General features: G+C 54.6%; 4 protein-coding genes across 6 annotated transcripts in view; 1 reads left to right on the top strand and 3 right to left on the bottom strand.

The window, feature by feature from the left end:
* TSPEAR (thrombospondin type laminin G domain and EAR repeats) overlaps positions 1–27,792 on the top strand; it is a 159,948-nt gene that overhangs the window by 36,825 nt on the left and 95,331 nt on the right. The window lies entirely within an intron of this gene.
* Positions 907–1,711, bottom strand: LOC147577667 (uncharacterized). Of its 2 annotated transcripts, XM_086676132.1 has the most exons (2): positions 1,273–1,711; positions 907–1,242 (listed from the first exon to the last, which is right to left on the bottom strand). In XM_086676132.1, the coding sequence occupies exons 1-2, from the start codon at positions 1,648–1,650 to the stop codon at positions 1,165–1,167; spliced, it is 456 nt and encodes a 151-aa protein (XP_086532258.1). In that variant the 5' UTR covers positions 1,651–1,711; the 3' UTR covers positions 907–1,164. The 2 variants fall into 2 exon arrangements, with proteins under 2 accessions (XP_086532258.1, XP_086532257.1); XM_086676131.1 differs by having other exon boundaries at positions 907–1,707.
* Positions 7,338–9,039, bottom strand: LOC147577666 (uncharacterized). The gene has a single exon (XM_086676130.1). It carries the CDS (start codon positions 8,935–8,937, stop codon positions 7,642–7,644), a length of 1,296 nt encoding a protein of 431 aa, XP_086532256.1. The 5' UTR covers positions 8,938–9,039; the 3' UTR covers positions 7,338–7,641.
* On the bottom strand, positions 17,046–18,352 carry LOC147577665 (uncharacterized). Of its 2 annotated transcripts, XM_086676129.1 has the most exons (2): positions 17,940–18,352; positions 17,046–17,756 (listed from the first exon to the last, which is right to left on the bottom strand). In XM_086676129.1, the coding sequence occupies exons 1-2, from the start codon at positions 18,287–18,289 to the stop codon at positions 17,336–17,338; spliced, it is 771 nt and encodes a 256-aa protein (XP_086532255.1). In that variant the 5' UTR covers positions 18,290–18,352; the 3' UTR covers positions 17,046–17,335. The 2 variants fall into 2 exon arrangements, with proteins under 2 accessions (XP_086532255.1, XP_086532254.1); XM_086676128.1 differs by having other exon boundaries at positions 17,046–18,352.

Genomic DNA, 27,792 nt, shown 5'->3' with positions numbered 1-27,792 from the left:
TTTGAGTCTAGTTTTGTTGATTGCTTTGTTCTTAGAAAATGGATTGAGTTTTTTCCTTGCTTTTTTAAAATATGTCTTCTAATGTTTGATTGAATATCAGATATCTTGTATTAATTGAAAGGGACATACCCAGTGTTTCTTCCTGGAAACGGGTGAGTCTCTTCTGTCAGGTCACCAGGGTGGTGGGGGGTAAGTTTCGATCAGCCTGCTCAGATGTTGACCTTGGCTTGGGCGTTGCTGTTCTTGCGATGACCTTCAAGGTACCTAAGACTTCGGATTCCTTTGTGCTGGGCTTCCAGTGCCGTGTGCCCAGGGCGAGGGCTGGAGGCGCAGAGTTCTTGCTCTGCCCTAAGTTTCCAGCAACCCCTGTGTGCCCTGCCCACGGAGGGGACCCTCCACATGCCTGCCTCCCCCAGTGACCACTGCTGCTCCTGCGGCCGTGCTGGCCAGGCCGAGCCAGGGGCAGGAGGGCTCTGTTGTTCTGCCCCAGGTCAGTCCTGAGCAGTCCCGTGGGCCTGGGTCTTGGAGGGCGAGGCTTCCTCACTTCCGGCTGCTCCTCCCCGGGATGGTCAGACTCCCCTTTGTAGTGGGGGTGGGTTTGTGCGAGCTTCCCCGCCCTCCTTGTTGTAGCGATCCTTGAAGGCACCATGTCAGGCCCAGCGCCCGGCCCGATTCCCGGCCCCTGTTCAGCGGGGCAGGTTACCCCTGCAATTCCCCTTCTGCAGTATGAGTCTCTGTGGTGGGTGTGTGGATGGCACTGCCTTCCTGCGGCCTCCGAGGAGCCCCCACCTCCAGCTGAGCTGTTGGAAAGGGGGCTCTTTGAGGAGGGGCGGCCGTGCTTATGGTTTGTATATGCCGTCGAGGAAAGAACTTCAGACTGTGAAAATAAGACAGGGGCAAGCTGCCTCAGGAAGGCACGATTTATTGGGCTCACACGGGCTGGGTTCCCTGCCGGAGACAGAGAAGGACCCTGGCGGAGACACGCAGGGTCACAGGGGGATCCGGCTCGTCCTGCTCCGTCCTCGCCCCAGGGTTCAGACGATTCATCGGGAATGTTTGACCTGCCACGCGCAGAACCGGAGGCCCGGCGAAGACTTGGTCCTCACCGGAGGGGCACGGGTGGGGCCCCCTCTGCCCCCGGAGCAGGTGTTAGGAGACCCCTGGTCAGAAGCAGCACGGGGAGCTACAGCACACGGGTCTGCAGACCAGGGTGGGGCAGGAGGGCCGGCAGGAGGGCACACACTCGGGCTTGCAGCTCACGGGCATGCACACGGTGGGTGTGCAGCTCACGGGCACGCACACGGTGGGTCTGCAGCTCACGGGCACGGACGTGGAGGACTGGCAGGAGGGCACACACTCGGGCTTGCAGCTCACGGGCACGCACACGGAGGACTGGCAGGAGGGCACACACTCGGGCTTGCAGCTCATGGGCACGCACACGGTGGGTCTGCAGCTCACGGGCACGCACGTGGAGGACTGGCAGAAAGGCACACACTCGGGCCTGCAGCTCACGGGCACGCACATGGCGAGTCTGCAGCTCACGGGCACGCACGCGGGCTTGCAGCTCACGGGCACACAACAAGACGCCTGGCCAGGGCCAGAGGAGCCGCAGGAAGCCTGGCAGCCCGCGGAGCAGCTGGTGTGGCACATGTTGGCGTGGGGCTCGGCTGGTGTCCGGGAGGGAGGAGGGCGGGGACGTCTGGAGGCTCCTTGCCTGGGCCGCCTTTATACCGGGCCGTGGGCGTCCTGGCCACCCAGAGGCACAGCTGTGGACTTCCTCATGGCTGTTTCCGCCACGTTTCCCCAACACCCTCTTGTCCTGAGACACCCTCCCCCATGTGATGCTCCGCTGTAAATTATGTTTAGCTTAGAGGCCAGTTTCTTCTTCTGTAAACAGGACGTCCTGGTTCGACTTTACTTGGGGTCCGTGTCACTTCTCCAGGCCAATACTGTGCCCGGAGCACCACCGGTTCGACTCAGCGTCGAGCCTTTATTCCTTTTTGCTGTCAGTGGAGGCTGTGGGGCAATAATGTGTTTTGAGCTTTTATTTTGCACGGGAAAACATTAAAGTAGGGATCTGCAAACTGGGGAGCAGAGAAGTCTGTGGGACAAAGGTGGCCTGCCGCCTGTTTGGCAAATAAAGTTTTATTGGAAACGGCCATGCTTGTTTGCTTACGTGCCATCTAGGGCTCGCGCTGTAATGTGAAGTGGTTATGAGACCGACCATGTCACTGCAGAGGCTGAAACATTTACTGTCTTCCTTTTATAGAAAGGTGACCGACTTCTACCTTATAGCCACCTATGTAATCATCGATTTGTTCGTGCAACATATACTTTGTGCTGGCTATAGAGATGTCCTAGCCTCATGGGCCTTCCGGGGCAATGGATACATGAGTGCGTACAAATCAGCGCCTGAAATAATTACAGAGAGGGCCGAGTCCCAGAAAGGAAAGCAGGCTCAGCAGGTAGAGAGTAATGGGGTGTTGGTGGGTGGTTGGGGGCCTCTGTGTGGAGGCGGCGCTGAGCTGGCTCCTGGGAGATGCGGAGGGGTCGGGAGGCGGTGTTCCAGGCAGAGGCAGCCGTGGGAGAGTTAATGACACTGCTGCAGGATGGGCATGCTCCAGGAGCAGCGGGAAGCGTGGACGAGTGCAGTGTGGACGCTCGTCTTTAGGTGCGGGCGGACGGGTTCAGACCGTGCAGCTGGGGGTCCAGGCATCCCAGTCCTGGGCCGACAGAAGAAGAAAGACAATGTCAACTTGAAGACACGTCGGGAGGAGTCGTCCAATCCGAAGAAGAGAGAACAGAATTACGAAAAACGAAGAGGGTCCCTGGGACGATATCGGGAAGTTGAACAACAAGCAAGTTCAACACAAGAAGGAGAAGAGAATGATACTGAAGCACAAGAATGTTTTGAATAATGGGCAAAATACCCAAATTTGATCTATTAAAAAAATAGATACCTTCTACCTAATAGATATGCTTCTACCTAACAGCTCCAAGAAACTCAGAAACCCCCCAAAGCCCCAGCATAATTTGGCCCAATGGTGAGGACCACGGACTCCAGAGTGAAACCCAGCAGCTTCCAATTCCTGCTGCTTGGCCGCCCCGGTGAGAACGTGCACACAGCACGGAATCCTTCCGAACCTAATTGCACATCTGTGTAAGTGGGGCACACCTGCCCCTCGAATGGTGGCAGGGACCGATAACTAATCAGTTATGAGACGATCCACGTGAGACGCTTAGCACAACACCCGGCACAAAGCTGGGACTCCCTCATTGTTATTCTTGCAATAACGTGGCCACAGCTCTCCCCGATGAGGAGCCTAGCCGCTTGGCCCTGGCCAGGGGGGAAGGCGTTGTAGATCACTGAGTTTCCAAATCAAAACGGGGGGACCGCCCCCACCCCGTCCCCCCACCCCGGGTCTGGTGACTGGGATGGTACTTGTGTGGACAGAGGGCAGTGTGTATAAACTTGGGGAGGACCTTGAACGTCCTGATGTGGAGTCCCCTGTCCCTGCTGACGGTCCTTGGCCATCCGACCTGGGGTCTGAATCCAGAAATCGCAGGGCCGCTGGGTCACAGGGAGCCTGGGGGCTGAGACAGAGTTTCCTGAACTGAGTCACTTCCAGCAGGACCTCCAGGAAGAGACGCACACAGGAGGAAGAGGAAGAAAACAAGCAGGCAACCAGGAGGAGGGCACCTGTGTGGCTTGTTGCCAGGACGCCACAGCCTGGGTATAAAAGCCGCCTGGGGAAGGAGGCTCCAGACCAGCCCCGTTTTCCACCCTGACTCCACTCCAGCCCTACATCGCCATGTGCCACACCAGCGGCTCCACTGGCTGCCAGCCGGCCTGCTGTGTGCCCAGCTCCTGCCAGGCATCCTGCTACGTGCCCAGCTCCTGCCAGGCGTCCTGCTACGTGCCCAGCTCCTGCCAGGCGTCCTGCTACGTGCCCAGCTCCTGCCAGGCGTCCTGCTACGTGCCCAGCTCCTGCCAGGCGCCCTGCCGCGTGCCCGTGAGCTGCAAGCCTGTTGTGTACCTGCCTGTGAGCTGCAAGCCTGTTGTGTGTGTGACCTCCTCCTGCCAGTCCTCCGGGTGCTGCCGGCCCTCCTGCCCCACCCTGGTCCTCAGGCCTGTTCCCTGCGGCACCCCTAACTGCGGCTAGCCCGTGGCCTCCTGGGACCCCTCCTCCGTGGGGCCAGAAGCAGCTGCTGTCTGAACTCCCGGCAGGCAGACCTCGTCCACCTGAGACCTTCTGTCCTGACTAGACCATCTTACAGCAAAGCCGCCTGATCCCCACTAACCAAGCGGACAGAGTCACCCCCGGCGTCCCCCGACCCCAGCCCGGGTCGTCCACACGGCACCCACCCTGGCTGGTGCAAGCGCCCAGGCTCTGCAGCTGCCAACACTGAGCTCTAATAAATCCCAGAGCGCATGTGAAGCCCAGCCAAGCGTGTATGCTGTCTCTCTTTAGTGCTTTCCCCAAACTGCTTCCTCCAGGGCTCGCTCCCAGGCTTCTGGAAAGCTCCTTCTACAGGGAAGCCACAGGGGACCAGATGGCTGTGCCCGGGAGACTGACCACTCAAAGGTGGCCCCTTGGGCGTGTGGGCACTCCTAGCTCAGCCCGACAGGCCCCCAGGGCTTCCTGTGTCCCTTGAACGTGAGGTCAGTTCTCACTCAGCTCTGGGTGGGACCCAGGGTGACCCTCTGACTTTGTGAGGTTAAAAGTCCCCTGCTCGGCAATTACTACGCGAGCCCACCCCGGTCTAACCATTAAAACTGTCCGCTCCATACAGAGTACAGCTCCTCCTGCAAACGTCCGGGGGCACAGGGCTTTGTGGGTAACTTCCGTGGGCCCCGGAGATGTCCACGTCCCCATGCCCGGAATCAGCGACTGCAGCCCTACAGGCGAGGTGGCTTCCCAGACGGGGTGCATGGAGGGTCTCGCAATGGGAGACACCCTGGAGTAGCCGGGCGGGCCCGTGTCATCCCGGGGACAGGCGGGAGACGCGCAGAGAGGGCGTGGTCGTCGGCACAAGGAAGCCGAGGCACACTGGGGTGCCGGGGGGAAGCTGTTTGGGAACCGAGAAATAGTGTAAGAGGAACACCATCAAGGGGGGGTCCTTCCTGCAGCGGACACATATCTGGAAACTTCCCTTATCGTGAGGTCACGGGATAATAGAGGATGTGAAATTCAGGAGCGGCTCTCAGAGCACTGGCCCTTCGCAGCCCTTCTTCGTCCTTGGTCCCGTTCGGACCCCACCACCAGCCACTGTCTCACCGTCACAGGAGCTCAGTCGTTGCGTCAGGCCCTCGTCTTGCACACACCCTCCCTCCAGGACCCCGGGGCCATGGGCCCACCCACCAGGCAGCAGGGAGGCCCTCCCAGTGTCCTCAGTGACACCTCGGAGGGGGCGACCGTCCTAGTCTCGGGCCCGATGGGTGACGGGGTGTCTGGGGTTGGGAGTTGCCCACAGACGGGCTCCCCCGAGATCTGGGGGGTCCCAGAACATGCTGCACCGTGAACGGCGTTCAAGAAGCTTCCAACGGTAACGACAGCCATCACCTCCAACTCGTTCTCTCCTGGGTAGTGGTCCCCGCTGACGGTGTAGACGCTCTAGCTGGGAGTTGTCCCGCTGACGGTGTAGACGTTCTGTCTGAGAGCTGTCTGGCTGACCGTGTAGATGCCCCGTCTGGGAGCAGTCTGGCTGATGGTGTAGAGATGCCCCGTCTGGGAGCAGTCTGGCTGACCGTGTAGATGCCCCATCTAGGAGCAGTCTAGTCCGGCTGACTGTGTAGATACCCCGAATGTGAGCAGTCTAGTCTGATTGACCATGTAGATGTCTATCTGGGAGCAGTCTGGCTATGTAGACGCACCGTCTGGGAGCAGTCTAGTCTGGCCGACCGTGTAGACGCCCTGTCTGGGAGCAGTCCACTGACCATGTAGATATTCCAGCTGGGACTAGTCCTACTGACTGTGTAGACGCCCCTCTGTGAGCAGTCTGGCTGACCATGTAGATCCCCCATCTGGGAGCAGTCCGGCTGACCATGTAGACGCCCCAGCCAGGAGCAGCTTGGCTTCAGGGTGGCCAGCCACGCCTTCTGCAGCTGTGACCGACTTTCCCGGGGAGCCATCAGAAAGTCCTGGATGTTCTTGTGCCACGAGGCAGGGGTGGGGGCGGGGGCACGTCCTGCAGGGGCCCTGCCCCTCCCTCCCATGCACTATCCTGGCACCGTTGTGGGTTGTGGGTTGCTGGTTTCCACGTGAGTCAACATCCATGCACTGCACTCTTTTTGGTTCCCGATGAGGCGGAACTTCCTCACGTCTCTCACTCTGTGCTGTGAGGAATCCAATCTGCCCGTCTATCTGTGCAGACGGTGGAATTTTTCTTAAAATTCAAATGGACGAGGAACGGGCACAGGTTTTGAATAAATGTGGGGAAACTGAGGGATTTAGGAGTCAAGACAGGTAACAATCCAGCCCCTTTCTCTTCACAGGCCCCTGAGGATTTTGCTCTGTCTCTGCTTCCCTGGGAGGGGGGTGGGGAGAGCCAGCCTCTGCGAAGAGGTACCTCTCGCTTCCGGCTGCCGGCCTCTGCTGTTCTGCTCCCGAGGGCCTCTTCCGTCTGTCCCTGGCACCAGGGACAAATAGGGAGCCTGATGCTGACCTGGTGGGTCTGGCCGGTGCTCCCTGACCCTCTCTAGTGCTAGTGGTCCACTGAGACTGCAGACTCGTCCTCTTCCACTGTCCTGAGGAGTTGTTCATAAGGCAGCGTTTTGCTTGCTCCCTGTCTCCTCAATCAGGCCTTGAAACCTGGAGCAGAATGCGTGATACCTGAACCGACCCCTGCACCCCTCCTGGGGCCCGCGGGAATCTGCTGGTGCTTCAGAGCGTCAGCCCTCGTGCCCAGACCAGCACGCAGGCGTTCCTGTGTGTGGACGCCTCTCTCCAAGGGCGTCAGCGAGGTGTTACTGGGCCCTCGGGTTCCCACCAGGTAGGGTCGTGCTGCCCCCAGCTCACCTTTAACCTGCACGGTCAGGGGGCCAGGCGTGGGCAGGGCCCAAGGCCCACTCAGGGCGCAAGGCTTCTGCAGCCGCACTCACGTGCCGGGCCCAGCCCGGGGAAGGCCTGGCTCTTCCCCGGGAGGAAGGTGGGGCCGCGGGGTGGGAAGGGAAGTGGAGTATGCGGACGGCGTCCGCGTGCAGATCTCCTCTTTCGGGGGCTTTGAACTTGGACTTGGAGGCTACGTCTTTGTCGCTTGCTTCCACCAGGCAGAGCAAACGCTGCCCGCGTTGGTGTGGTCTCTGGGCTCAGAGGAGAGGGAACAACACAGCCATCTCTGTTTCATGATCCAGACATTTTATTGATGATAGCAGTGGCCTTTGTCACCCGGAATGAGAGCAACCAGCCTGCAGGGGAGGGCTCCAGGGTGCAGCAGCCCCCCCACCCCCCACCCCGTTGAGGGACCTGTCTTTGCAGAAAGGGAAGCCGGGCATGTCCGGATCCCCGGGAGGCAGCAGCTGTGCGTCCACCGAGGGGCAGGGGTGTCCTGGCGCCCCCAGAGGTGTTCCGGGGCTCCTGAGAGAGGACGTCTGTGCTCTGGAGCAAAGATGGCAGTTCTAGAGGCAGAAGCTGGAGCCGGTCAGCAGCAGGGCTGGCCTGAGGCGGGGCCGCAGCAGGCAGGGCGGGGGCACGCGGGGCGGCAGAGCAGGGATACACTGGAGGAGGGTCTGCAGCAGGGGCTGGGCTGGCAGCAGGAGGGGGCTGAGCAGGGGGAATCCTCGCAGCAGACAGGGGTGCAGCAGACGGGCTTGCAGCAGACAGGGGTGCAGCACACGGGCTTGCAGCAGACAGGGGTGCAACAGGTGGGCCTGCACATGGGGCGGCAGAGCAGGGACACGCAGGAGGCTGGGCGGCAGCAGGAGGAGGCAGGGGCGCAGCAGGCGGGGCGGGGGCACACGGGGCGGCAGAGCAGGGACACGCAGGAGGAGGGTCTGCAGCAGGGGCTGGGCTGGCAGCAGGAGGGGGCTGAGCACGGGGAGTCCTCGCAGCAGACAGGGGTGCAGCAGGGCTTGCAGCACGCAGGGGTGCAGCAGTCTCCCTGGCAGGGGGAGGAGGGGCCACAGGACGGCTGGCAGCATGAAGAGGTTGTGCAGGGGGAGTCCTCACAGCACACAGGGGTGCAGCAGACGGGCTTGCAGCAGACAGGGGTGCAGCAGACGGGCTTACAGCACACAGGGGTGCAGCAGGCGGGCTTGCACAAGGGGCGGCAGAGCAGGGACATGCAGGAGGAGGGTCTGCAGCAGGGGCTGGGCCGGCAGCATGAAGAGGTTGTGCAGGAGGAGTCCTCACAGCACACAGGGGTGCAGCAGACAGGCTTGCAGCAGATAGGGGTGCAGCAGACAGGCTTACAGCACACAGGGGTGCAGCAGTCTTCCTGACAGGGGGAGGAGGTGCAGCAGGGCGGCTGGCAGCATGAAGAGGTTGTGCAGGGGGAGTCCTCACAGCACACAGGGGTGCAGCAGACAGGCTTGCAGCACACAAGGGTGCAGCAGACGGGCTTGCAGCACACAGGGGTGCAGCAGACAGGCTTACAGCACACAAGGGTGCAGCAGTCTTCCTGACAGGGGGAGGAGGTGCAGCAGGACGGCTGGCAGCATGAAGAGGTTGTGCAGGGGGAGTCCTCACAGCACGCAGGGGTGCAGCAGACAGACTTGCAGCACGCAGGGGTGCAGCAGTCTCCCTGACAGGGGGAGGAGGGGCCGCACAGGAGGGTCAGGCAGGGGGCCGGGGCACAGCACGGGGGCTCGCAGCAGCTCTCTGGGCAGTCGTCCACCTGCCAGGAGGAGTCGGGGCAGGAGTCCGAGGCCCCGGGCAGGCAGACGCGGCTGCCATAGCTCAGGTCGCTGGAGCAGACGGACAGGGTGGACGCGGCCATGGCGGGGGCGGTGGGGCTGGAGGAGGGAGTGGGTGTGCGTGTGAGTGTGTGTGTGTGTGTGTGTGTGTGTGTGTGTGTGTGTGTGAGGAGCTCCGGCTGTCTGTCGGCTTTTATACCTCCCGGCTGTGTGTTGTCCCAGCCGACGGCTCACACGCCTCCTTCCTTGTTGGTCTGAGAGCTGCTTGCAGGGTAAGCCCTCATTAGCACTGCTTTATTTTCTACGATTGGATTTTACTCAGTCGTCTTGTGAGTCTGTGGCAGGACTCTGTTTTCCCACATGTTCATTGTTTGGTTCCAGAAAACTTGTGGAAAATATTTGAGGCAGGTTTTGCTGAGTGAGGTTAGAGGGGAGCCCTTCTCCAAAGTGATGAATTCTGGTTACAGTTCCCCTGTTTGGAACTGCTTTAAATATTTTAAAATTCCTTTGAAGTCTGATAAAGTGCAACTCACCTTATAAAATGCAGAGGACTGGCTCATAGAAAGCTAAATAACCACCCTGTGCCTGTGTCAGGAGCAGTGTTTCCATGCCCCCAGACAGGCTCAGTCTCAGCTCCTCTTCGTCCTCCATGACTAACTCAGAGGCCCCTTGTTATATTTCGAGATGCATTCTGGACTTCTTTTTTCCATTTTCATTTGGCTATGTTAGAAGATCGAAAACGTTTTTACATGTGGTGGTCAGTTTTATATTTTAGGACTTTTTTCATGTCTGAAATGCAGCAATTTATGATAGTTTGGCTGGGTATAGAATTCAGATTTTTAACTGCTTGTTTCCTGAAAGCCTCAAAGGTACGTTTCCATTCTCTTGTGCTGCCATTGTTTATTCACCTTTTATCTCTCTCTTTTGTTTTATACTTGAGGAGCACTTGGTTTTCTTTTTATTGTAGTTCTGAACTTTGTATGGTTGGAACTCATCGAGCATTTCAGTGCGAAGGCTCACTTCAGGAAATGTTTGTGTACAACTGAAAAAAATATCTCATCTTTCCTTGTCTCTCTTTTTGTGCTCCGGTTAGACATCAGACCTTCTGGAACCAGCCATTTAAAAAAAAATTTAATGTTTATTTATTTTTGAGAGAGATAGAGACAGAAAATGAGCAGGAGAGGGAAAGAGAGAGACACACACACACACACACACACACACACACACACACACACAATCCAAAATATGCTCCAGGCTCTGAGTTGTCAACGCAGAGCCTGACACAGGCTCAAACTTGTGAACCAGGAGATCGTGACCTGAGCCGAAGTTGGACGCTTAACTGACTGAGCCACACAGGCACCCCTGGAACCAGCCTTTCTATCTCTCAACTTTTCTCTCATTTTCCTTATGTTTGTCATTTGCCCTCTTGACTCTCTTGGTTTTATGTTTTGGACCACGTTTCAGTCTTTAGCCATTTCTAGCCTATTATTTGGCATTATTTACAAGCTTACAGTTTTCAAACATCATCACCTGATTATTTCTTGTTCATAGCAGCTTGATTTCATCTTGCGATGTGAAGGAGATGTGTTCTCCGCAACTCTGATTATGGTACAGGTGTCTCCATGCTTTCCACCGAGTCTTACACGTCTATTTCATTGGACATCAGGCAAGGCCTGCTCAATGGTGTCAGTTCATTTGATTTTATGAATGAAAAACTTCTGGGGCATTGAGGTCCTGTTCCAATTTATATACAAATCTGTTTCCAGCTGCGTCTCTTTTCTACAAACATAAAAAAAATCCCGAGCTTCCTTCCTGCTTTTATACTATTTTGATTTAGTTTTCCTTATAATGTTTGAGATATCCTTTCTGTAGGCCTTCTAGGGGTTGTGGGAGAACCATGCATTTAATCCACTCCCCTGAACAGAAGAATGCAGTGTTGCTATGGGAAATATGAATAACCACCTGGTACTACAGGCTGTCCCGGTGCTTTCCTGTGTAGACACACACAGTCACGGCGGGCAGCTTCCGAGGTCAGCCACTGTGTGAGGCGCCCCTCGGGGACCCACTTTCACAGATGCAAAAATGCTGGAGAAGTGAACCACTCAATGGTGGGTGGGAAGTTCAAGAGCCCACAATTCCGGATACATCTCTCATGCCCCCTGGTCAAGCCCCCAGGCCTGGCCCCCAAAGCCTGGGGTTTTGTGAGTGGGAATGGGGAGGGAACGCGGGCTTGAGGCCAGTGGGGTCGGGGGAGGCTGACGCTGGCTTTGGGGACAGGCCCTGGTGCCAGCAGGTGTTGGGGCTCATCCTCCTCTTCTGCTTCTGATTTGTGGCCCACGTCCCTGTGTGTGATGCCCTTTCCCTCGGCCCATACACTGCCTGCTTCTCCCTTCTCTGGACGGTCACAGCATCATTCAACTGCCCCTGCTTCAACCACACCTCCTCAGGGTTGCTGGCGCCCTGACCCAGGTCCGGACCCCTCTCTGAGATGGACCACTGTGGGTCGGGGGCTTCAGGCTGGTGCCGGCGGGCCAGGGTCAGTGGGAGATGGAACGATCACATGATTGCTGAAAACAGGAAGAAAAGCTCTGGGCATCTGAGCAGGGACAGAAGGGCAGCGAGCTGGGTCCTGGCTCGCAGGCACGGAGGTGCCAGCAGTGAGCGAGAGTCCGGAAGGCTGTGGCGCAGACAGCCACGTCAGTGGCAAGGGATTCACGTTTTGTGTCTTCCTTTCCAAGCTCATGCGTTCTGTTTATTTTGCTGTCGTGGCACCAGCTGGGATGCCTGGTACAGCCCAAGCCCCTGGCAGCAGAGCCTCCTGCCTCACTCCAGGGGGGAACCAGAGTGCGTGATGGAGCGTGTGGCCAGGCCGACGTTCATGGCTTTGTGGTGGAATTTGGTTGAACTTACGTGGTTTCTTTGTCTTCCCAGTTTGCCAAGAGTTTTGCTTTGGGCTTTTGAGTAAGGAATGAGTTGGATTGTGTGTGTGTGTACGTGTTCATCTGTTGGGAGGAAATTCTAACGGCTTTTCTGCTCCCAGTCTCCAGCATCATTGGTCATATTTCTAACTTGCGTTCGGACATTGACTCGACTTTTTACTCTTGTCGGGCAGCTCCGTATTGGATGAGCTAACACTTTGGAATTTCTTACTTTGTATTCTTAGGTGAGCCTGGGTTACAGTCAGTTTCTCTGTCTCCCTCCCTCTAGAGAGTGGCTTTGGCATCAGAGTTTTACCAGGCGTGTTAACTAAACCCAGAAGACTTCTGGCTTTTTCTAAGCTCTGCAATGTTGTGAATGTAACAGGAAAGGCCTCTGTGTTGAAGGCTGGCGGTAGGCAACCTTACCGAGTCTATGCCTTTTGAAGATGAGACCTTTACATATCTTTTCAAGATCTTCTTTGGATATCGTTGTATTACAGTTTTCATCTTGTTAGTCAATACAGGCAACTTATAATTTCTAGAACTTGGTATATTTCATTTACATTTTCTTTTTTTTTTTAATTTTTTTTTCAACATTTATTTATTTTTGCGACAGAGAGAGACAGAGCATGAACGGGGGAGGGGCAGAGAGAGAGGGAGACACAGAATCGGAAACAGGCTCCAGGCTCTGAGCCATCAGCCCAGAGCCTGATGCGGGGCTCGAACTCCCGGACCGCGAGATCGTGACCTGGCTGAAGTCGGACGCTCAACCGACTGCGCCACCCAGGTGCCCCTACATTTTCTTTTTTTAATGTTTGTTTACTTTTGAGAGAGAGGGAGAGAGAAGGGGGAGGAGGGGCAGAGAGTGAGGGAGACACAGAATCTGAAGCGGCTCCAGGCTCTGAGCTGTCAGCACAGAGCCCGACGTGGGGCTTCAACTTACGAATCATGAGATCCTGACCTGAGCCGAAGTCGGACGCTTAACTAACTGAGCCCTCCAGGCGCCCCTTCATTTACATTTTCTAATTTTAGGATAAATATACTCATATACTACTTTTTTTATGCTTAGAAACGAATATCTCTGAATCGGTGAGCGTATTCTTCTGTCCATTTTAAAGTTTATTGTTAGTAAACTTGCCAGAACTTGTAACATTTTACTGATACTTTTATTAAAATTTTTTTTCATGTTTACTTTAGAAAGAGAGAGAGAGCAAGGGCACAAGCAGGGGAGGGACAGAGAGAGAGGGAGAGAGAACCTCAAGCGGGCTCTGTGCTGTCAGTGCAGAGCCTGACATGGGCTTGATCTCACGACCCTGGGATGATGACCTGAGCCCAAATCAAGAGTCGGACGCTCAACCGACTGAGCCACTCCTACTCTTTCTTACTTTGTTTTTTGAGGGACACCTGTGTGGCTCAGTTGGTTAAGTGTCAGCTCAGGTCTGATCTCACTGTTTGTGAGTTCAAGCCCCGCGTACGGGCTCTGTGCTGACAGCTCAGAGCCTGGAGCCCACTCAAGACTCTGTGTCTCCCTCTCTCTCCGTCCCCCACGCACACTCACACACTCTCTCTCAAAAATAAATAAACATTAAAAAATAAATTTAAAAAAATTTTGTTTTTTCAAGTATTTTTTTCTAGAGTGTTGAGGGGAACACTTAACCTCTGTCCCGGAAGCCACGCACCAGGGGAGGTGAGGCTTTGTCGGTAATACTGTTCCACACGCCCTTGTTTAGGCTACCGTGTTTTCGGGACTGTCCTACCACCACTGTGAGGCCAGGCCTCCCTAGGAAAGGCTTGACAGACTGCAGGCGGGTGAGTTTCTGCTTCGGAGGTGACGGATGGTGGTGTCACGGCAGGTGCCTCGGGATTCCCGCTGGGTCCCAGGCACGGATAGTATCCGTGAACATTCTGTGGACACGTGAAGAGCCCGGGCCATTTCCGTCTTGCCGGAGATCGCTGAGCAGAAGTTTAGGAGGTTCATGGGCAGTGAACTTTCCGGGCTCCTGTTGTTTAAAAGCCGTCCTCTGTGGTGAGTGGGGCAGGGTCAGAGGTTCCTCTATTTTCTAGTCTTTTCTCTTGCTAGAACCTTGTAGAAACGTCCCCCTCCTGGCCGCTGCCACCTCGGGTTACCGTAATGCTTTCATCGCCTCGTTTCATCTTGCTCCTCACAGCGTCTTCTGGCTCCAGGCGCGTTTGTGCAACTTTTATGCCATGACTTTCTTCCGTGACTGGGGTTCGATCCATCCCCTTCCACTCTGCTCGGGGCCACGGATGCTGGCCGGCTGCGTTTGCCCTCCTCGTGTCCTGAGCTCTTCGGACCTTCCTCGCTCTGTCCTTCAGTATCGCGTTCTGTGCAGATCCTTCCAGAATTAGCTTTTACCCACACGCTCTACTGCACACACTCTTATGTCTCCATTTATTTGGAGTGTCATGCTTTTAGCTTCCAAGAAGTCCCAAGTATTTCCGTCCTTCTTCCCTCCCTCCCTCCTTCTGTCAGTCTGTCTGTCTGTCTTTCTGTCTTTCATAAGCATCCTGTTCTTACTTTAGGAAGTGGTAGCCTCTCCCTTACTTCAGTGTCCGCTTGACCGTTAGTTCAGAGATTTGCTTCTCTTCCACACTTACGCTTTCCTTACGTGTTTGGAGACCTTCGGTGTTCCCATGTTTACGCAAGGCTCTGGAGAGCTGGGTATTCGTTGGCGGTATGTGCTCTGCACAAGCAAACGTATCCTTCTTCGTGCAGAGCTGACGGCTGGGGCTCTGAGGAGTGAAGGGAGTATCCTATCTTCCGGAAGTTTCTAAGAGTGCTGTGTGTTTTTCTCCAACCCTCAACCGGGATGGGAGCCTCCAGGCCACCCCGCCCCGTGTGGTTCCTCTCCTGCCACTGCTCTGCGTCAGCTGGATGCACCGGGGCCGCGCGATGCAGGACTGTAATCCAGGAGTCCCTGGCCCAGGGGTCACACACAGTCTGTCCTCAGGTCAGCCCCTGACGCCCCCACCTCGGGCCGCTCCAGGTCCTCGGAGGAAAGCCACCGCGACAGTCTGCTGACACCTGCCGTACTTCCTGTCGAGGTTTAGAGTCAACCTGCGCTTTCCGCTCAGACTTTCCCAGAAGACCTTTTAAGGGTTTGGTCCCTGGGTGGCCCTCCTCGGTTTTCTCTCCCTGCCCGGGACTCATGGATTCTTGTTTGGATGCAGGGGAAATGGCAGCGTTCGTCAGCAAACCGGTCCAAACTGGAAATGGAATGAGGTTTTGTGCGTGTGTGTTTTAAGTTTGTTTATTTACTTTGAGAGAGTGAGCGCATGTGAGGAGGGGAGAAAGAGAGAGAGAGAGGGAGAGAGAGAATCCCAAGCAGGCTCCGCACTGCCAGTGCAGATCTCCACGTGGGGCTCGAACTCACGAACCGTGGGATTGTGACCTGAGCCGCAATCAAGAGTCTGACCCTTAACTGACTGAGCCCCCAGGCACCCTGAGGCTTTGTGTTTTTGACAGACTTCTTCTATATATATGGCTCACCTGCCACCGTGTTGACCTACTCCGGGTGCACGGTCCGTGGTTTTATTGTGTTCGCAGACTTGTGCCGCCACCTCCACGCCTTAATTTTGGGGCCTTTTCACCACCCCTCCCCCTCAAATGTAGGGACTGTGATGGTTACCAGTCGCTACCCTCTGCCTTCCCCAGCCCCCAGCAACCTCCAGTCGCTTTCCGTCCCTGGATTGTCCTACTCTGGACATTTCTGATGAATGGGAACCCACGACATGTGGCCTTTTGCGTCTGGCTCTCGCACTCAGGCCCAGCCGTGCTGGGGTGGATGGTGCTTCCCTCCTGATGAGACTCCGTCGCGTGGCCCGGCCACATTTTGTGTGACCTCTTCGGCTGGTGGACATTCGGGTCGTTTCCACTTTTTGGTTACTGTGCGTCAGGCTGCCGTGAACACCGTGTCCGGATTTTGCTGGCACACCTGTTCTCCGTCTTCAGGGAAGGCGCTGGGAGGTGGGCCTGCTGGGTCACGTTGTGACTCTTGGGAACACGTTTGGAACTTTCTTTCTCCAACCTGTGCCTGGGACCCGGGTTCAGATGGGGCAGAAGGACACTGCAGTGGGGCCTCCCCGAGGGCGGCTGACACTTCCCCCTGGCGCGCTCCCGGGAGACCAGGGCAGGCTGGGCCACGCTGGCTGTGACAGCGGCGTAGGACCAAGTAGAAGAGGAGGGGGAGGGAGCCCCGGGCCCTCTGCTGCCATCCGCTCCCCCTGCGGTGGCCAGAGGACACAGAGCCCGGAGGCTCAGGCCATGTGGGAGCAGGAAAGCCAGACTCTCTGCTGCCTCAGGCCCTCACTGTGTCCCTCCCTAGGGAACTGGCCATGCTACCGGGAAGGTGGGCCAGCCTGTGTCACCTTGGCCTCTAGCTCTGGGGGTGCCTGCCCTAGGGGACGGCCTCAGGGAGGAGCAGGGGGGCAGCCATATGAGATGGGACAGCTCAGCCCGCTGTGCATGCCTAGCCACCTGGCCGGCTGTCCTCCGTGCCGACTTGCTCGGTCCATGTGCTTGGGATCCCGGAGCGCGTGTCCCGTGGGGCGCCCTGGAGGGGGCCTGAGCCCCAGCCCGAGGGGCGGCGGGCAGAAGCCAAGCGGCCATTTGGAGAGGCCGGGCAGACCTCGGGGTGCGGGAAGGGCAGCCTGGGGGGCAGTATGCATGAGTCCTGCTCCCCCCCGCCGCCCCACCACCAGAGACGTGGGCATCTTCCCACTCACCTGGGACGTGGGCCTCAGGGGCCCGGTGCAGTGGGGGTGGGGGTGTGGGGGGCCGGGGCTTAGGGAACAGCGGATGTGGGAGCATCAGACCAGGTGTCGGGATCCAGGAAATGGTCAGGAGGCAACCGGGAGGAGGCCGCACAGGGGCTGGCGTCCTCAGTCGGTGAGCACCGTACCCCCGCCGGCTGTGCCTGAGAGCCACGGTGGGGGCTTCTCCATCCTGGTGTGGGGTGGGGACAGGCCGGAGGAGAGGCTGCTGGGTGTGGGCAGCCAGCGAGCTGGAAGGGGGAGTGTGGCTCAGGCGCCCGTGGCTGCTGACGGCGTGGGGGTGGGCGTCCACTGTGTCCCACAAACCTCGGTCTTGGTTAGAGAGACAGCTTTTCTGAGATGGACCCGGGGGCCATGTGCTGGGGCCGGGGGTCCCCTAGGGCCCACGGGGGCCTGGCCTGTGGGGTTCCCAGAAGCCAGCACCAGGTGTCCACCGTCGCCCTGACCCTAGTGTGTCCACAGAAAGACAGGAGGTCGGCACGAGTCAGAGGCGGCTTTATTAGGACTCAGAGGTGATGTCACTGCTGGGGTGGGGCCAGGTCTGCTGGGGGACAAGGAACACCCCAGAGCTCATGGGGCTGGTGCCGCTGGGTACCCTTGTGCAACTGGGGTCAGGGCAGATGTGGTGAGCATCCCAGGTCCCTGAGTAAGCGGCCAGGCCAGGAGGAGGGCTCTCCTTCCCCTGGAGCTTGTGCAAGCCACAGGGGGCACAGCTGGCTTGAGGTCAGCGTCCTGCCCGGAGAGGACCCTGGGTGATGTCTAGGAAGGCTCAGCAGCAGGACTGGCCCGAGGCAGGGCCACAGCAGGCAGGGCGGGGGCACACGGGGTGGCAGAGCAGGGACATGCAGGAGGCAGGGCGGCAGCAGCTGGACCGGCAGGAGGAGGCAGGGGCGCAGCAGGCGGGCCTGCACACGGGGCGGCAGAGCAGGGACACGGAGGAGGAGGGTCTACAGCAGGGGCTGGGCTGGCAGCATGAAGAGGTTGTGCAGGGGGAGTCCTCGCAGCAGACAGTGGTGCAGCACACAGGCTTGCAGCAGACAGGGGTGCAGCAGACGGGCTTGCAGCAGTCTTCCTGGCAGGGGGAGGAGGTGCAGCAGGACGGCTGGCAACATGAAGAGGTTGTGCAGGGGGAGTCCTCGCAGCACACAGGGGTGCAGGAAAAGAGCTTGCAGCAGACAGGGGTGCAGCAGGTGGGCCTGCACACGGGGCCGCAGAGCAGGGACACGCAGGAGGAGGGTCTGCAGCAGGGGCTGGGCTGGCAGCAGGAGGGGGCTGAGCAGGGGGAGTCCTCGCAGCAAACAGGGGTGCAGCACACGGGCTTGCAGCAGACAGGGGTGCAGCACACAGGCTTGCAGCACTCAGGGGTGCAGCAGACGGGCTTGCAGCACACAGGGGTGCAGCAGACGGGCTTGCAGCAGACAGGGGTGCAGCAGACGGGCTTGCAGCACACAGGGGTGCAGCAGACGGGCTTGCAGCAGACAGGGGTGCAGCACACGGGCTTGCAGCACGCAGGGGTGCAGCAGTCTCCCTGGCAGGGGGAGGAGGGGCCGCACAGGAGGGTCAGGCAGGGGGCCGGGGCGCAGCACGGGGGCTCGCAGCAGCTCTCTGGGCAGTCGTCCACCTGCCAGGAGGAGTCGGGGCAGGAGTCTGAGGCCCCGGGCAGGCAGACGCGGCTGCCATAGCTCAGGTCGCTGGAGCAGACGGACAGGGTGGACGCGGCCATGGCGGGGGCGGTGGGGCTGCAGGAGGGAGTGTGTGTGAGTGTGTGAGTGTGTGTGTGTGAGTGTGTGAGGGGCTCCGGCTGTCTGTTGGCTTTTATACCTCTCAGGTGTATGTTGTCCCAGCCGACGGCTCACATGTCTCCTTCCTTGTTGGTGTTTTGGGCTGTGAGGACTGTCATTAGGGCCTATTCTGTTGTGTCATGATCTTGCCTCAGCTTGTAAACCTAGGACAGCGCTCGTCAGGGCTGGTTGTCCCTGGCAGGAGCCTGGTTCCCCTGGGACACCTGCAGGGAAGGCATAGCCTCTCTGCGGTTGACTCCACGGCTCCCACCTGGCCAGTCATGTACCGGGGCCCCAGGTGATGGCTCTGGGCTCATGTGCTGTGCTCCTGTGGACCCAGCCTGGACCTGACCTGGAGCAGCTGGCCTGGCCTGTGATTGGGAGAAAAGAGGACAGAAGTGCATGTTGTAGGGCACAGGCAATGTGGGACTGATCCTTCTGAGTGGGCTTATGAACTTCTGTGGTCCCAATGTCAGCCATGGCCAGCAAGGAGGAGATGTCCTCAGACAGGACTGGACCTCCCTTGCCCAAGGAGGAGCTAGAATGTCCCAGGAGGCCTACATTCCCTGGGTCATTAGGAGGAGCAGATTCAGGGACTGACCTTTGGTTCCGAAATCTCGTTCCCCCGAGCCTGTGGTCAGTGGTCCTGACAGAGGCAGGTCCCCGCTTGGGGCCTGAGGGTGGGGTGAGATTTAATCTGGAGGAGTGGGTGTGGAGCAAGGGTGATATGGGGACCGTCCATCCAGGACCCTCCATCATTGCTGTATTTCAAAATTCAAAGGGAATCTTTTTGGAATACAAATTAAGGATGTTGAACTATAAAAAATGTTGACAATGTGCCTGATGGATGAAGGTCAATGAAATTGATAAAGTCCTCACAATGAAAGCGGGAGAGGGTATGAAAGAGTCACGCACAACGTTCAAGACATTCAAATTTCCACTAAGCACATGGCAACTACTTGAGTTTAGTAATAATCAAATGTTCTCAAAGTAAAACAAAATGTCCTACCTGTGAGCTCAACAAGATTTACGACGTTGATCACTTCCAGTGCTGCTGAGTGTGGGGGCTCACTCCCAGAAGCCCCTAGCAGGCATGATTTTTACAAACAGAACCCATAATATATAAAACTTATGATCATATCCATTTTATTATTTTTTTAAAATTTTTTTAATGTTTTTTATTTTATTTTTGAGACAGAGAGAGACAGAGCATGAATGGGAGAGGGTCAGAGAGAGGGAGACACAGAATCCGAAACAGGCTCCAGGCTCTGAGCTGTCAGCACAGAGCCCGACACGGGGCTAGAACTCACGGACCGCGGGATCACGACCTGAGCCGAAGTCGGCCGCTTAACCGACTGAGCCACCTAGGCGCCCCAGATCGTATCCATTTTAAAGTGCACAAGTCAGTGGCATTTACAGGAGTCACAATGTTGTGCAACCCCGACCACCCTCTACTTCCAGAACATTCTCATCAATCCAGAAGGAAATCCTGCACTATCTCGGAGCCCCCCTCCCAGCCCCCGTCAGTCACTAACCTGCGCTTGTCTCTATGGGTTTGCCCGTTCCACACATTCCACAAACAAGGAATCCTGCAGCACGTGGCCTCTTGTGTCTGGCTACTTTCACTGAAAATCATGTTCTCCAGGTTCGTCCGCGTTGTAGCAGGTGTCCGTGCTCCGCTCCTGTTCATGGCTGAGTAGTATTCCACCAAACGGGGAGACCACATTGTACTTACCCGTTCGCCAGTCAGTGGACATTTGGTTGTTTCCACCTCTTGGCTGTTGTGAAAAGTGATGCTGTGGACATTTTTGTGCAAGTTTTTGTTGGAATAGCTCTTTTCGGTTCTCTTGGGCGTATATACCTAGCAGAGGGATTGCTGGGGCAGATGGTCACTCTGTGTCTACCTTTCAACGAACCGCCAGACCACTTTCCACTGCAGCCGCGCCATTTTACATTCCCAGCAGTGAGGTGCGAGGCCCCAGTTCCTCCGTGGGCTCCCCAACACCGGTTCCATTGTGTTCGGCATGAAAAACATTGGAGCCATCCTAGTGTGTGTGAAGTGGCATCTTCTTATGGTTTGGGCGCGCATTTCCGATGACCAATGACACGGGGCTTCCTTTTGAGTGCTTGTTGGCCATTTGAATATTTTCTGTGGAGAAATGTCTAGTGCTTTGCCCATTTTTAATTGGGTTATCTATCGTTTTATTGTAGAGTTATAGGAGTTTGTTATGTATTCTGGATATTAAACCCTTATCACAATTATGATTTGCAAATATTTTCTCTCATTCTGTGGGCTGCCTTTCACTCTCTTGATAGTGTCCTTCAAAGTACAAAACTTTAACTTTTGATGAAATCCAATCTATCTATGTGTTCATTTGTTTGGTGTCATAACCCGAAAAACCATTGCCAAATCTAAGGTCATGCAGATTTACCCCTGTGTTTCCTTCCAAGAGTTTCATGATGTCAGCTCTTATATTTAGGTCTTTGATGCTTGAGTTACTTTTTATATATGGTGTGAGGTAGGGTTCAACTTTATTCTTTTGCATGTGGATGTCCAGTTGTCCCAGCACCATTTGAAGAGACTATTCTTTCCCTGCTAAATGATACTGATACCCTTGTTGAAAATAAATTGACCATAGAAATCCATTTATTTCTAGACTTTCAATTTTATTCCCTTAACCTATATATGTAAATCATTATGCCAGTACCACTGTTTTGATTACCATAGCTTTGTGGTAAGTTTTATTTCTCCTTTCTAATTCGGATATATTTTATCTTGTTTTCTTACTGAATTGTTCTGGCTAGAACTTCCAGTAGTATTGAATAGAAGTGGTGAAAGTGGGCCTCCTTGCCTGCTCCTGGCTTAGGGGAAGGCTTTCAGTCTTTTGCCATGGTGGCTGATGTTTGCTGTGCGTTTTTCATCTGCCCTCTTATTATTTTGAGGAAGTTATTTTCTCACAGTCTGTTGAGGGTTTTATTATGAGAGGGTGTTGCCTTTTGTCAAATGCTTTTTCTGTATCAGTTGAGATGATCGACTAATGTCATTTTGCTAATGTCGTGCATTACTCTGGTTTTCATGCGTTGCATCACTCTTGCATTCCTGGGATAAACCCACTTGGTTATGGTGTATGATTCTCTTAAAATGCTGCCAGATTTTGTTTGATTGTATTTTGTGGAAGTTTTTAAAATCTTTATCTGTAAAGATTATTCATCTGTAGGTTTATTTTGTTGTCTTTGTCTGGCTTTGATATCAGGACCTCACAGAATGATTTAGAAAGTGTTCCCTCATTTTCTGTTTTTTGGAGGAATTTGAGAAAGTTTAGTGTTAATTGTTTTATAACTGTTTAGCACAACTCATCACGAAATCATCTGGTCCTGGGCTTTACTTGTAGGGGAGGTTTTCAATGACAGTGTTATCTTGTTACTTGTTTTATGTCTGTTCCAGTTTGTCTATTTCTTCTTAAGTCAGTTCACTCACTTGAGATTCAAAGATACAAATACATTGAAAAGAAAGGATGGAAAAAGATATTTCATGCAAATAGTAACCAAAAGAGAGCTGGATGGCTATAATAAAATAAGACAAAATATACTTTCAGTCAAATATTGTTGTAAGAGACAAAAGGACATCAAATATTGATAGGGGCACCTGGGTGGCTCAGTCGGTTAAGCATCCAACTTCAGCTCTGGTCGTGATCTCTCAGTTCATGGGTTCAAGCCCCACATTGGGCTCTGTGCTGGCAGCTTGGAGCCTGGATCCTGCTTCAGATTTTGTGTCTCCCTCTCTCTCTGCCCCTCCCCAGCTTATACTCTCTGTTTCTCAAAAATAAATAAAGCATTAAAAAATATTGATAAAAGTGTCAATATATCAAGAAAATATGACAATTATAAACACATATTCACCCGGTAGCAGGCCCCTAAAATATACGAAGCAAAAATTACAGAATTGAAGAAATAGTTTCAGGTCTACAACAATAGTTGGAGACTTCAATAAGTCATATCCACTAATAAAAAAATGACATAATAGAACAACTAGATCAAAGATCAATAATGAAACAAAGGCTATAAACCAACTAAATCCATGGCATATACAAGACATTTAACTCAACAACAGCAGAATGCGTGTTCTTCTCAAGTGCCCATGGAACATTTTCCAGATTAGACCATATGTTAGGACACAGAAAAAATCTTAGTAAATTTTAAAAGACTGAAATCATACAAAGCATCTTCTCTGACCACAGTGGAAAGAAACCAATAACAGAAGAAAGATAGGAAAATTCACAAATATATGGAAATTAAACAACACACAGTGAAACAATTAATGGGTCAAAGAAGAAATCACAGGAGAAGTTAGAAAGTACCTTGGGATGAAAACACAATGAACCGGTACTTACAGGATGCAGCAAAAACAGTGCTCAGAGGCAGATTCATAGCCATCAACACTTAATTTAAAAAGAAGAAGCATTTAAATCCATAACCTGACTTTACATCTTAAGGAACTAGAAAAAGAAGAGCAGACTAAACCCAAAGCTGGCAGAGGAAGGAAACAAAAGCACAGATTAATGAAAGAGAGGGGTAGGAAAACCACAGAAAGAATCCATGAACCCAAAAGTCGGTTCTTTGAAAAGAGCAACAGAATGAACAAACCTTTAGTTAGACTAATAAAAAAAGAGAGAAGACTCAGATTAAAGAAAAATGGGGACATCACTGCTGACCTTACAAAAAGATAGAAGAGTATTGTGAACCACTGGACACCAAGGAATTAGATGCAACACACAAACCCTTATAAACACACACACTACCCAGTCCGACACCCTTGCTAGAGTTCTTCATCCCTAACTATGTCTCCAAGTTTAGTGCCCTTTTATTTCTGCCCAAACGGTCATTTCTTGTGGGGCAGATATATCCACTAATAATGAGCTCTTTTAACTTTCATTTACCTGGAAGTGTCTTAATCTGTCCTTCATTTGGAAAGCGTATGTCTAACATGGACTTCTTGGTTGGTGGTCTTTTCGGGACTTTAAACACATCATCCCACTGCCGCCTCGCCTCACATTTCTGACGAGGAATTGGCTACTATTATTCCCACTTGCTGCTTTTAAGATTCTCTTTGCCTTTGCCTTTGGATAGTTTGGTGATAATGCATCTTGGTGTGGATGTCTCTGAATTTATTCTACTTGGAGTCCTTTGAGCTTCCAGTATGTGTAGCTTCCTATGTTTCTTTAAATTTGGGAACGTTTTGGGGCGCCTGGGTGGCGCAGTCGGTTAAGCGTCCGACTTCAGCCAGGTCACGATCTCGCGGTCCGTGAGTTCGAGCCCCGCGTCAGGCTCTGGGCTGATGGCTCAGAGCCTGGAGCCTGTTTCCGATTCTGTGTCTCCCTCTCTCTCTGCCCCTCCCCCGTTCATGCTCTGTCTCTCTCTGTCCCAAAAATAAATAAACGTTGAAAAAAAAATTAAAAAAAAATAAATTTGGGAACGTTTTGGCCATTATTTCTTCAGAATTTTTCCTGCTCCTTTCTCTCTCTTCTTTCTTTTGGAGATTCCTGTCAAGTGTATGTTGGTCTACTTGAAGGTGTCCCCACAGATCTTGTAGTCTCTGTTCATTTATCTTTATTCCTTTTCCCCATCTACTTCTTGTACAGGAGTATTTCAACTGGACTGTCTTCATATTTACTAATCCTTTCTTCTCCTGATCACATGTGTAACTGAGCCCTGCTGGTGAAGCTATCGGTTCAGTTATTGTGACTCATTCAGTGACCCTAGAATTTCTTTTTGGTTCCTTTTTATACTTCTGTCTCTTTATTGACATTCTCAGTTTGATGAACATTATTCTCTTGGTTTCTCTTAGTTCTTTGTCCATGGTTTTCTTGAACTCCTAGAGTATATTAAGAGTTTATTTAAAGGCTTTGTCCGAAAAGTTCAATCCCTGGGCTTTTTCAGGGACATTTTCTGCTAATTGCTTTTTTCCCCTGTGAATGAGCCATCCTTTCTTCCTTCTTTGCACACTTCATAGTTTTTGTTGAAAACCAGAGATTTCCAATATTATAATGTAATCATTCCAGATATCAGATTCTCTCCTTCCCTATAGTTTGTTGTTGCTGATTGTTGTGACCTGTCATTGTGTTTTGTTTAGTGAACCTTCTAAACCATTTTGTAACAACTATACTCTTTGTCAGGTGTGGTCGCTGTTCCATTAGCTTAGTGGTCAGATAGTGGTTTGGCAGAGAGTTCCTTGAACACCTGGAACCAAACAATATTTGTGTCCAGTCTTTGTGGCTGGGCTCTGCTTGTGTGTTGGGCCATGCCCACAACCCTGGGCTGGGCGTTTACAGCTCTTCACCTCCACTTCCTGCCTTTCAGAGCGGGATGTGCAGCCAGCAGTGAGTGCGTGGGGCCTTCTCAGGTCCTTTCTGAGCACGGGCCCCTCGTGGGCATGGGTGGGGTCTTCTGGACTCGCGGCCATCTGTAGAAGCATTGAAAGCCCTATTCCCCCAAGAATTTCATTCCCCAGGCTTGCTGTCCTCGGTGTTTTGGGGTGTCTTCTGTTTGCCACAACTGATACCCTTTCCCCAGGCGGCAAGGGGTTAAGTTGACAGACACTCTGTGTAGCTGCTTCTCTGCCTTGAAAGAGTTCCGAGTTAGGAGAAAGAAAGCCAAGCCTTTGGTGTGGGCGCCTCCAGAGGCCACTGCACAGACAACCACCCTTCTGGTAGAACAGGGGAATGGGCCCGCTCTCTCCCTCCAGCACCAGGCCCCTCACCGGGACCAAGTCCACCAGGCTGCAGTCGCTTTTGTCGTGATGAAGCATTCCCTTGGTTGTTGTAAACCAGATGATTCAGATGAAATTGACTCCCACAGCTTTGCCAGTTTCTTCAGTGTCTGGGGCTAGGGAGCGGGCCCTTAGAGTTCTCTATTCCCGGTCTTTTCTGACATCACTCTCAGTAGGCACACTTTTCAAAAGTCCTTTTGAGGGCACTTGTTGACATCTCTCAGGATTTAAAATTGGCAAACGCTCTGACCTGGAAGCCACTTTGGAATTTAGGTGTGAAAACGCACGCCAGTGCACACAGGCAAGTGGTGAGGACCTCACAGTGCGCTGTTTGTAATAATCAAAAGGAGAGAGACTTTAGATGCCTGTTCTCCTGTTTCTGCAAAAATAACAGACTCTTTTGAGAGAGAGAGAGAGAGAGAGAGAGAGCAGGAGAGAGGGGCAGAGGCAGAGAGAGAATCCCAAGCAGTCTCCACGCTCAGTGTGGAGCCTGACGTGGGGCTTGATCCCACAGCCCTGAGATCATGACCTGAGTGGAAATCCAGAGTCGGATGCCCAACCGACTGAGCCCCCGAGGCGCCCCTGTTTCTGCATAAATAAAATGGCATATCCATACTTTGGGAGGCTATATGTCTAGGCAAAAAGGAACAGCGAGAAGGTATTATTCTCTATCAAGTTGGCAAAGATAGAAGAACGTGGGCTCCCCCCTCCCCTGTGGGACAGCCCGCACCTGTGCCCACCCCCTGTGGGACGGAGCTGCTTCTACCCACGGGGGGTGGTGGTGTCTTTGTTCCCAGCCCAGGTGGTGCCCACAGATTTCCCCAAGAGCAAATCTTCATACCTGTGATGGTGGCCGGACAGCAGAGCGATGGCCCGAGGTAGACACGGCTGCCGAGTGTCACGTGCAAGAGCCCCCGGTCCCCCAGAGGTGGCGATCTAAGCCCCAGAGAAGAGTGGCAGAGGCCCTTGGGCGCTGGCTGATGGTCACGTGCCTCCCCTGAGCCCCCATTCCCAGATGAGCTGTGGGTCTCTTCGTCAGCAGAACAGCCACAGGACACAGAGGGAGAGGGTGTCAGACATGTGAGGATTCGCTGGGGGTTATTCTTCAGACGGGGAGTTGCATGGCCTGCCTGACCCTGGGGTTGTGTGGGGCTGAGGGAGTCAGCTCCTCGCCTGTCAGGCCCTGAACGCCCAGGAGGGTCCATGGTGTCTGCCTTTCAGGGCATCCTGGGGACACTTTGGGGGCATTTTCTGGGGGGGCTGCAGGTGTGGCTGGCTCAGGCCTGGAAGGAGTTCACGATGATGGATTCACTGGCTGCGAAAGGGAAAGGCTGGTGTGGCTTCTTCCTGAGTCGAGGGTGGCCTTGGGGGTCAGCAGTAAGTAGGGTCCTACAGGCGACGGCTTAAGTGAGATGGGCAGGACCCTGAGGGGAAGCTCATGGGCGCGTGGCCGGCTGGGCTGCAGGAGCTCCCACGACCCCGGGGGAGAGGGCGGCGAGCAGGGACACAGCCCAAGGTCTTGGGGGGAGCTGGCTGGCAGCCTGTGGAGCCGCTGGTGTGGCACGTGGGGGCTGGGGGCTGGAGGGAGGTCAGCGTGGAGGTCGGGGCCAGTCTGGAGGCCCCTTCCTTGGGCGGCCCTTAAATGGCGTCATGGCAGCCAGCCACACGGGTGCCTCTCTGCTGTGTTTTCCCAACTTTGTCCCGGGAGCATCTCTCTGTGGGACGCTCCTCTGGCTGTTATGAATATGTGTGCTTGGAGACCGGTTCTCCAAGTAGGAGAGCTCTTCTGGCTTTGGATAGAAGCTGCAGGCTTCTAGAGCATTCTGTGCCTACTACGTGGAGAGCCTTAGCCACGGCTCAGGGGGTGGGTCAGAAACTGCCCTCAGCACTACCTTCGGGCCTGGCCCCAGTTCCAGGGGACCCTGCTCAGCTCCCCTCCAGCTGTCTCAACCCCCTGCCTCCGGGGTGAGGGGTCCCGGGGCCAGTAGCAGTGTCTGGCCAGAGCCAGTGACCCCCTTCCAGAGTATGCTCACTTCAGTGCCAACCCCCCAGATGCCCACCCAGGTGTCCCCAGGCCTGCCAAGGGCACACATGGGTCCTTCCATGGTGTGCCCAGGGTGCACTCCCCAAGGCCCCAGGGGCCCGAGGGCTGGTGGACGGGGCTTGTGAGGAGCAGTGCGGGGCTGGGAAGAGGAGGGCAAGGCTGCGTTTGCACCCTCACCCAGGGCCCTGACCCTGAGTGTGAGAGCAGTCTGGTCTGTTTTGGGCTGTTGGGCATATGCTTCTCAGTCCCCCTCTGCCAGCGGGGCCCCCGACACCCTGTTTAGCCTGTAGCCTTCTGGTACCTTCCCAGCCACCATGACCACTCTTTGTCTCAGGACTGTCCCAGCTGCAGCACAAAGCACATGACAGAGCCCACCTGGTGGTCGGTGGGGACAGCCACCCCTGCTCAGGTGTGGGCCAGGCTTGGACCAGCCGTGGCAGCCAGGAACTGCCCCGTGGGCAAAGACTGGCAGGTGCCCTCGGGTGATCGGAGAGCGGGCCCTATGACAGCCGGTAGCAGGGTGGCCCTTTGGGTGTGTACCATCCACGCCACTTGGCCACTTGGGCCATGTCACTCAGACCCAGAATCCCATGTCTCCCGTGACGTGTAAACGTGCAGACAAACATCATCCTGGG

This window comes from Puma concolor, chromosome C2 (genome assembly GCF_028749965.1).
Source record: "Puma concolor isolate L17-30 chromosome C2, mPumCon1.1.hap2, whole genome shotgun sequence".
NCBI lineage: Eukaryota > Metazoa > Chordata > Mammalia > Carnivora > Felidae > Puma > Puma concolor.
Note: the sequence above shows the minus strand (reverse complement) of the source record. Positions and strands in the feature narration are given on the sequence as shown.

Bases quoted from the DNA above. Each gene is read 5' to 3' on its own strand.
- LOC147577665 (XM_086676128.1), bottom strand. From the start codon at position 18,289: ATGGCCGCGTCCACCCTGTCCGTCTGCTCCAGCGACCTGAGCTATGGC.
- LOC147577666 (XM_086676130.1), bottom strand. From the start codon at position 8,937: ATGGCCGCGTCCACCCTGTCCGTCTGCTCCAGCGACCTGAGCTATGGC.
- LOC147577667 (XM_086676131.1), bottom strand. From the start codon at position 1,650: ATGTGCCACACCAGCTGCTCCGCGGGCTGCCAGGCTTCCTGCGGCTCC.